The sequence below is a fragment of the Fonsecaea nubica genome, assembly GCF_001646965.1.
Source record: "Fonsecaea nubica strain CBS 269.64 chromosome Unknown Scaff162, whole genome shotgun sequence".
Classification (NCBI taxonomy): domain Eukaryota; kingdom Fungi; phylum Ascomycota; class Eurotiomycetes; order Chaetothyriales; family Herpotrichiellaceae; genus Fonsecaea; species Fonsecaea nubica.
In genome coordinates this window covers 23618-32835 of record NW_019173835.1, presented here as the reverse complement: position 1 = coordinate 32835, position 9218 = coordinate 23618, and the positions used below count along the sequence as shown (strand labels likewise).

The window sequence follows — 9218 nt, the reverse complement described above, 5'->3', positions numbered from 1 at the left end:
CTCCTCCTCCTCCCTCCCTCCCTATCTTGTAGAGACTTACCTTAGGCTTTTAAGGTCCAAGGTCAGACTCCGCGAGGAAGATGGACGAAGTAGACATTGGGTTTCCTGTGGGTGTATACACAACACCATGATGAGACGGGTCAACGGCAGTCATGTACAAGTAACCTCACGCGAACCATAGCTAAACAAGCCTCAAAACCTTGGTACTTACATACATAATGATGGGAGAGGGCAGTCGATGAACTTGAGACTTGACCCCCTTTTTTCCAATGGAGTTTGGGACTTTGAACTCGTAGGGACAACCACAGTGAAGGAATGGGTTGAAGCATTCATCAGCATCGGGTTGAGAGGTTGCTGAGATTGTGATTGTGGTTGTATCAACGACTGGAAAGACAGAGTGCGGCGTCGCGTGGAGGAAAGAGAATATCCCTACATGTATAGGCACCTCGTCCTCGTAATGAATATTCATCACTGTACCTGTTCGGAACATGCCCTTGGAATCCATCCACTATCACTGAAAAGTTTGAACGGTCGAGGTTCTCTGCTCTGTTGGTATTCTCCTCGTAGCTCATTCAGTTCAACGATCAAAGAAACCGCTGTTGAAGCTCAAGAGGTTCTGCTGCAAGCTCCCATCCGAAATCGGAGATGATATCGTGAGCGACAACATTGATCAATTATGAATGGGTCGTCGGTCAACAAGGTCGGTCTCCTTTCTCACAGAAAATCCTCTGGGCCTCGTACGTACGAGTGAGGTAAATCATGTCCATGTCCCACTGTACCGAGTACTCGTGCCTTGTCACCTCGTATATGAGATTGCTCTCCTTGGTGCAAAGTGGCCGTGTTTCGGACACACACACACGCGCACACACGGGAAGCAGATCCGAATACGACGGTAAGCGAGTCTTCCCCCCTGAGCCCTTGTGAACGAATAATGCTAATACCAAGTACCTCGTACTCCTCATCCCTCCCGTGCCGTTGAGCCAGGAACGGGAAGTTCCTGCATATGCACCTCTAACAACCTTGGGCGTCTACGGCACAGGCCACATGCTTGTTGTCCTGCAGCGCAGAGAAAAGGAAGAAAAGGAAGAAAAGGGGGTTGGTTCTAGAACAATCACGCATGAGAGGCCTTGCTCCAACGTCCCGTCCCTGCACGCGTCAAAGCTACGTTTCAAAACAGACAAACAGAACTCAAAACACATCCCCTGGACTATGAAACCGTCAACCAGTGGTGGTCAACCAGCGAAACTTGGGCCGTTGTTGTGTTGTGCTGGCTGGCGTGCCTGGTCAGGGGAGTCAGGCGTTTAGCCAGCATAGGAACGGAGTAGTTTAGGACGTGGTACGCGACATCGTTCCCCTTGGAGTAATGGGATATCAAACGACAATTGGCCGGAGCAGAACGGGGAAGGGCTCGACTCGTTCTCCGGATAAATGGAGCGTGCAGATCTGGAGCAGAAGGAAAAATCGGGTGGACTGATGTGGCGCCCTCGCCTCGTCTACGAGGGGGGGGAACGAAAGGATTTCGTCTTCTCGCCCAATTGCCTAAACCTGTCGTTAAGGCTGAGAAAACGGCGCAGGTCTTGAAACGCTGGTGCCTTTTTGGTTGATGTTCAAAAAAGGGGGTTTCCCGTCGGGCAAAACCCTTTCTCGTCTACACGTGATTCGTCGAGATCGTCGTCTTGTGCCGTTTCCGGTAATTGGGAGGATCATTAAGGTTGAGGTCGGGTCCTGGGACTGCTGGAAGAGTCGTGGATTTATTTGTCAGTTGGGGCTCGTAGGAATTTGATCTGCTCGTTCTGGGCAGAGTGGTCAAAGTGTTATTTAATGGTTTGGGACGCAGGAGAAAGGGGGTTTCTGCAGCTCGAAGTGCCTATCGAAGGATGGCAAGCTACGAGTACGAAAACGCTCCTACAGATGCAAGGGACAGCCGCTTCCTTTCTCTGAGCAAAACGTGGAAGGAACAAAACTCCCGAAGACTGCTTCCCATGGCGCTACGAGCACGTTGTATCCCGCTGATGACACGTTCGTTTGGAGACTACGGGGAGTATTCGGCCACGCATTCCTCGTACGAGTACTGCGCTGGAGACCAGGGTTGATCGGCGTGTGGGTCATTATCCATCCTCGGCGAGCACACGGTTCAGCTGAAATCAATTGTCACCGTGATGGTTGAAGAGACCACTTCCTCAAGGACAAAGTGGAAATTGGAGACCCGGCGAGCCGGTAGAGGGACAAAAGTGGTGACAATGGGAGACTCGCAAATCTTTGAATAATAATTCGCTGTGATCCGCAACCCAACCGGGGTAGCATCCACAGTGTGCGAGTAGGTATGGAGAGTCCTGACATTCGGTGAGCATATTGCACGGGATACTCGGTTCTTGTGCGTTATCATATAGCTCATCCACCATCAGCCGCACTCCAGGATCTGCTTCCTTCGACAAGGTTCCTCGAAAGATTTGTCGTATTTCTTTGGTAATCATCGAAAGACGTTATTGACCGACAGGTGACAGAAGTTGCCCCAAGACTAACGCCACGGGTTTTCCAGCCACAGAGCGATTATGTATACCCGAAGATTACTCGATACAGGGATTTTCTGACTCAAGCCACAGCGGACCCATGATGCTCCATCGTGGCGAGTGTCGCGAAAGTACCTTTTAGAGTGGCTGATGGGGCAAATCCTTCCCGCACTTCTTCGGACTTGCTTCGCACCAAAGCAAATAGAGTAAGCTACAGAAATGGATCAAAAGGGTGGTCAGAAAAGAAGAAGAAAAGAGGACACGGATCGAACGGTGATCTGCATCAAAGCCCCGGAGTTTGTCAGGATGTCGCAAAACACTTTACATCCAGCGCGAGATCGTCCGATGAACCACAGAAGGGTATGTAGATGTTGTGCTTCGTAAAGAGGCAGAAATCGGGGGGGACCAACTCGTTCCTGCAGTAGATCTTCTCAGCTGGACATGGCGCTCGCGACACCTGGATACCTTGTTACCCTGGTGTTGATTGCACAATCGTTCATGAACGCCAAATGCTTTTTACGCGTCACAGATGGTCCCCGAGATGGGTTGCAACTTTGTGATACTCGGCGATGACCCTCGGGCACTACCAGACTCCTGATGAGGTTCTCTCGCGCCTGGGGTTCCTGCTGGCCTGTGTTTCCCTGCCAATGAGTTGTGTTCTGAGGATCACAGTGATTACAGAGTGGCCATCCATTCAATGATTGCCATCTCCCGAGAATTGCAAAAGACGTCGCCCAAGCCGCCGTCCCCCAGGATATTCCTTGACTCCTGTTAGTGCGACAGAGTGACGGCATCAACGGGGTGGAGTCCTCGTAGAAAAAATACTGCGAGTAGGTTGGGGGGATCGGAAGACGGAGAATTGGGCATGCGATCGGGGGGTCGCGAGGTTGCAATTCCACCAAACATAAGCCGAACCTGCCATGCCAGGTACGGAGATGATCATCCTCTAAGATACAGGATACAGGTACGAAAGACTATAGTGAGCGCGTTCCTGTTGCTCGGCGGTCAAACAGCATGTGGTTTGTCCAAGCATCAAACTGGTGACTGTGCACCACTACTCGAACTTGATGGGCAAGGACCGCCAACTGAGGACTCGCTTCTGGTGTTCGGTGTTTTAGTGCTCAGGTAAGGCAGACTCGTCTAAACAGCCTGCAAGCTATTCCTATATGGGCTAGGGGATCACTTTTAGACCACCAGGGGTGGACCCCTGTGGATGGGGCTTGGCCGGTATCTGGTTGGCCAGTGTTTCACGCTAGTCCTCTAGTGGTATGATCATAGTCTTTAGATAGTAGCAACGGTCTTAGTTTTGGGCTTAGGGTGATCGGCCTGCGCCGCACTCGCGATAGAAACCGCTAAGCGTGTGGACGTTCGTGCTATTCAAGGATGACGGCCACCCTCCTCAAGCCCAATCAGCGACAGTCTCCGCTTGTTGGCCTCAGGTACCAGTTTCCACAACTCTGCTGTGCATCTCCCTCACACGAACATTTCGAACCAGCATCTGACGGGTCCATCTCACCACTTGCTGCACCCACCCGGAGCTAAGACCTCGAGGATGACGGGTTTAGGAGGCTGTGACTGGCGGGTAGGCTCATGCTAGCCTCCGTCCTGCCGTTACACGATCCACCCGCTCGGTCCCCCTCCTCCCAAAAGTTCCCATGATTGCCCTCCTAACCCTTTCCCGGCCTCGTGGAAAAGGTGGAAAAGGGTACCTTTACACTACGAGTACGAGTACCACCAACCCTGACACCCCTTCTGGCGTTCCTTGTTAGCAGGACGGAGCCCCCCTACCAGCCCAAGTACGAGTAGGCTTCCGTCCTAGTCAGCACCATCCACTGCCCTTTGGATGCGCTGTCCAATCGCTTCTCCGACGTGCCTTGATCAGACACTCTATATTTTGACTGGGACTGGCCACGCTTGGCCCAAAAGCCTCATGCAAAGGGCACAGCCGCTCCGCTCTCGGCCGTTCTATTGGCGCAGGAGGCTCTATACCTCGCTTGCCTCTCTCTTACACCCGCCTCTCCCAAAAGTTATGGTACTGTAGCTAATTTCACCCTGGCTCCTGCGTCCCAATTCATTTCCATGCTTTCCACTTTGGAACCACTTTCTGCTCGTCTTTTTTTTCCCTTCTAGCATTCCGTTTAGGTGTCTGGTCTCCATTCTTGGGGACAAGAATAACATCCGGCCTATCTGGTCCTACACCTGGGACCTGCCCTCGCCCCGCCACGTGCCTCCGGCCTCCCATAGACAACTCAGCCCTGCCGATAGGTTGTGGGAAACTCTCTAATCCTCCTAGCCTCTCCCCTTCTTTCCACCATCAAGTCGTCATTTCCCTCATCACACCTACCCTCCCCTCCAGAAAACCCATGCAAACGTCTCCATTTCCTCAAACAAGCTTAATCTTTACTTGAGGCTCAGAAGGGGGCGGAGGCTTCCAAGCATTTCAGACGACTCCACCGTGAAACATTTGGCGCAGGCCTCTTGGTCACTTCGTATACTCTTATATCTTCTATACAATATCCTTTTTCTCCATCATGGCCCCAAAACAGCGTTCCCAAACTCCTCGACAACCTGGCGTCGCCAACTCCTCCGAGTCAATCCTTTACCACCCGCAGGCTACGACTACACTCTTTTCAGAAGACGAACCAGCCCACGACCGCCGCCGCCGCCGGCAGAGAGATAGCCCGCGTCCCGCATCTTACACTCAGTCGCCTTCTCAGGACACAATTGCTTTGAGCCGATCACCTATAGTATCCGACTCGCCTGCCTCACCGCTCGAAGGATCTGCTCAAGGTTTTACTTCACGTCGTGAAAGCTCTTCCACCATGAGGACATCATCCATTTCTCTCGACATGGTGCCCACCTGTACACCGACCGGCCGCATCAGCAAGGCGAAGAAGGGCAAACGTGTCCATGCGTGTGAGTTTCCTGGTTGTGGAAAGGTGAGTCCGCCCGTTAGGCGTCAAGACCCCCAAAATCCCAAGGCCCCAACCGTCGGGTCCAAGGAGGAACTGGGCTAATGATGATCAACCAGGTCTTTACTCGGGCAGAGCATAGAAGGTAAGTCTGGTGACTGGGCCGCTCGTTTTTCTCTCTCGGCCGCATCGTAAATCTCCTCCTCTAACCATCAACAGGAGGCATGAATTGAATCACAACCCTGAAGCTCTCTTTCCCTGCACTCGACCTGGATGTCGAAAGGCATTCCACCGTATGGATCTTCTCCAACGCCATCAGGAGAGACAGTAAGCCAGCACCTGGATTACTAGAGGAGAAGCGCTTTCTAACGGGTCCCTGCGCAGTGATTTGGAAACCGCAGCTGAAGCCAGCGTCGCTGGACACATGAACCAGATGGCACAGGTTGCAGTCACTTCAGAACCGTCTTCTGTGATGCCCGCTCCTGTCATGACGAGCCCTCAGGCCGATCGAAGCGCTCCCAGATCCTCGTCTGGAGGACTCTCGATTGGATCTCTCGTTCATCCTCAGCAGGACTATCGATATGGCATGGGAACACCAGCCTTCAACGGCTTTCCACGACAGCCCATGCACTATGTTCCTGGATACAACTCGGCCGACGACTCCATCTTCTATACCCCTGAAAGCAGCCAGTCGCCTGTTTCTGAATACTATGGCCGCTTCCCCCATCGCCAGAGTATCTCTTCCTCTTCCTCGGTAGCTGCTTTCGATCCCAGCGCGGCGTCACCCTTGATCAGTGGAACCATGCCCGGTCCCTGGGTGCCTTCGTCCGGACCGCCCAGCATTCTTCCCTCGACCATGCTTGATGACGGGACTTATTTATCTGTATGTGCCCTTTTTCATTGGGATGGTGCGTATACTGAAGCTGATCAGTCCCCTGCAGACTCTACCATACCAATACCCCTCTCCGACCTGGATGGAATCGAATGGTCTGTCATACGACGAGAACTATCAAATGCCTCTGGACTTCAGTCAGGAGATGCCTCAACCAGTATATCCGACACTATAAGGTGGGATTGTCTGGAACTTTACTGGCAGTACTTCCACCCGTCCTACCCCCTCATCCATAGACCTAGCTTTTTGCCCACAAAACCGAGCCCCCTCCTGGCCAGTGCGATGCTGGCCATAGGATCCCAATACGACACCCGACCAGACGCGAAACTGTACTCCCTGACCTTGTTGGAGATTGCCACGAAACTGTTGAGGAGACGAGATAACATCACGAGCCGGTCGAGGCTGGCAGACCTGCAAACCGTCTTCCTCCTGGAGATTTTGAGCAAATACTGTGCGAGGCGGGTGGAGGTGGAGATGTCTGCTCGATTTCGATCTCTGTTTGCGAGCCTCGACCAGGCACGACGGACGCTTGCCACGGATCCTTTGGCGGTCTTCCGAACTCTCCCCAAGGAGCGGACACCGGACGACATCCAAAGAGCCCACAAGTTCTGGCTCGAGCACGAGACCCGGCGACGAATTCTGCAGGCATGTACCGTCCTGGATCTCCAGCAAGTGACCCTGTTCGAACAGCCGGCCACGATTGTCCACCACGAGCGCCCGAGGAGGGACAGCCCCAACGGACTTCGAGTAAACGTGTCTCTGCCCTGCTCAGAGAGGCTGTGGGAGACCAGCCCGATCGACGACTGGATAGCCATGGCCTCCGGCTCCGACGCATCATCCTCATCCAGCAAAGCCAGGGGCTCCCGTCCGGATCAAGGCTCAGCTTCGTCTCTGGACTATTTTCAGATCCAAGTCAGCTTAGCCGCCAACCCGAGTCTCCCGCTCGATCAGCTCCTGCCCCGGAAGGACCAGACGGGCGAATGCGCATCTCGACTCATCTTCAACCGCCACGCCCGCGACATGGCCAAGAATACACCCGTTCGACAGCTCCTGGTGGTCAGCGGCGAATCCTGGATCATCGGGAAGAAGCTGGAGAACGAGGCCGAGTTCCAGGACGCCAAACGCAACCTGAGGGCCTGGGTCGACTCGAACCGCGAGAGCCGGGCGGCCGTCTGGCACGCGACGCAGCTGATCCGCAGCCGGGCCAAGTTCTCGACTTCTGACGCCACAAACACCGACCTCTCTGTCGCGTTCCACGACACCCACATGCTCCACGAGCCGTGGACGTTCTACCTGGCCGCCCTCGTCTGCTGGGCCTATGGCCTTTCTGCGTCGACCCCGGGGGACAACTCCGGCCAAGGCTCCGGGGCCGCCTCCACCAGCAGCGAGCCGACTTCCAATCCTTCACGAAGCTCCAGTCTGTCTTCGGCACACCCGGCTCTCCTTGATTCGCACGAAGCGGCATACAGTATGCGAGAATACCTACAGAACACCAACGTCAAAACAGTCGACGATTTGTTACTCTTGGACCCGCAGGTGTTTGGACGTATGCACGGTCTCCTCGAGATCGTTCGGCTCAACAAGGTCTCCCTATTCCTAGGGGGGCTTATGAATGAAGCCGAACGGGTCTTGTATCGACTCGTCGAGGGACGCAGTCGATTGTCACACTTTTAGATTCGTGGGGAGGGGAGAGGAAGGCATTGTTTTTTTCTGGCTTGAGTGGTTTTTCGCGCGGTTTTCTCCCCCTTTATCCCAGACTTCTTTTTTTTCTTCTCTCTTTCGGGTTGGTTCATCTGTCACGACCATGATGTTTTTACGACCTTTACGAGGATTTGAATTTCTTTTGGGCCTTTTGATACCACATCTTTGGGTTTTTTTTTGGGGGGTCTTTGGGGTCACTGGTCACCTTTTCAACTGAGGGATTGGTCGCAGGGGAATTTGGTATGGGCGTTCAGGGCGATTCTGGTGATGATGTTTTTTGTTTGCGAGTTCCAGGTATCCGAGACATTGATCTTTTTTGATTTTCCCTTTTCTCACGGCGTATATTATTTTCGGCGTGCATACAGGGATGATGGAATTGCATACTCGTCGCACGGAAGCGAACGGAGACAAAAGAACTTTGACAGGGAGCATAGCGCACGCATTCAAGGCAGATTTTGAGCCGGCGAGGAAAAAGACCTTGTAAAATTTGACAGAGTGTATCATCCACTATCAGCCACAATATGGGTAACGAAGTCCTTACGCAGAATTTTACTTCCATTGTCGATCAAATCTATCAATCCATCTCGGTGCATATTCTCGTGCCGTGATTGCTGATGTGATGATAACACACTGGTGACACTAAATTTCGTTTCCAAACCCTGTCTCTTTCTTCCCCTCTCTCTCTTCATAGCCAATATTGCGTTTTTTCCTTATAACGAAACTCTTGTCTCGTTCCCGTGTCGTTTGTCGTTGGAAAACTTCCCGGCTCGGAAATCAGACCCTGACGACAAACCCCAAGAATTGGAGAATACGAGTGAGGTAGGTAGGTAGGGGGACCCGACTGGACGAGTCACTGGCCGGGGAATGGCCTGTGGAGAGGAGGACTCGTGGTTGACCAACAGGACCAACAGGACGTGGCTGGCCTGCTACTAAATTTGGGATGGAGTAGCTGGCCTGCTGGCGCAGTTTGGCGCAGGTGGATTGTGGAGGGTCGATGCATGGGAGTGTGGACCGAAGTGAAGTGCGCGAGACTTTTGAGGCGCTGAGCCCCTCCGTCTCAGCCACCCGCGTACGAGGTCCGTAGGTGTGCAAAAGGCCTCGTTGCAGGCTTTTGCAGGAGGGAATTCATTCCAAAGAGCGAGGTGCGCAGGATATCCCAGGCGACTCAGTCACAAAGTCCGGGTGGTTCTTCCAGAAGTTCTC

General features: G+C 53.3%; 1 protein-coding gene across 1 annotated transcript; it reads left to right on the top strand.

Annotated features, from left to right (window-relative positions):
* Nucleotides 1-5041: 5041 nt before the first annotated feature.
* On the top strand, nt 5042-7988 carry AYO20_11527 (hypothetical protein; the record flags this gene model as incomplete). The annotated part of the gene is made up of 6 exons (XM_022649774.1): nt 5042-5449; nt 5542-5567; nt 5642-5749; nt 5807-6305; nt 6364-6471; nt 6519-7988. 6 exons carry the CDS (start codon nt 5042-5044, stop codon nt 7986-7988), a joined length of 2619 nt encoding a protein of 872 aa, XP_022494257.1.
* Nucleotides 7989-9218: the final 1230 nt, after the last annotated feature.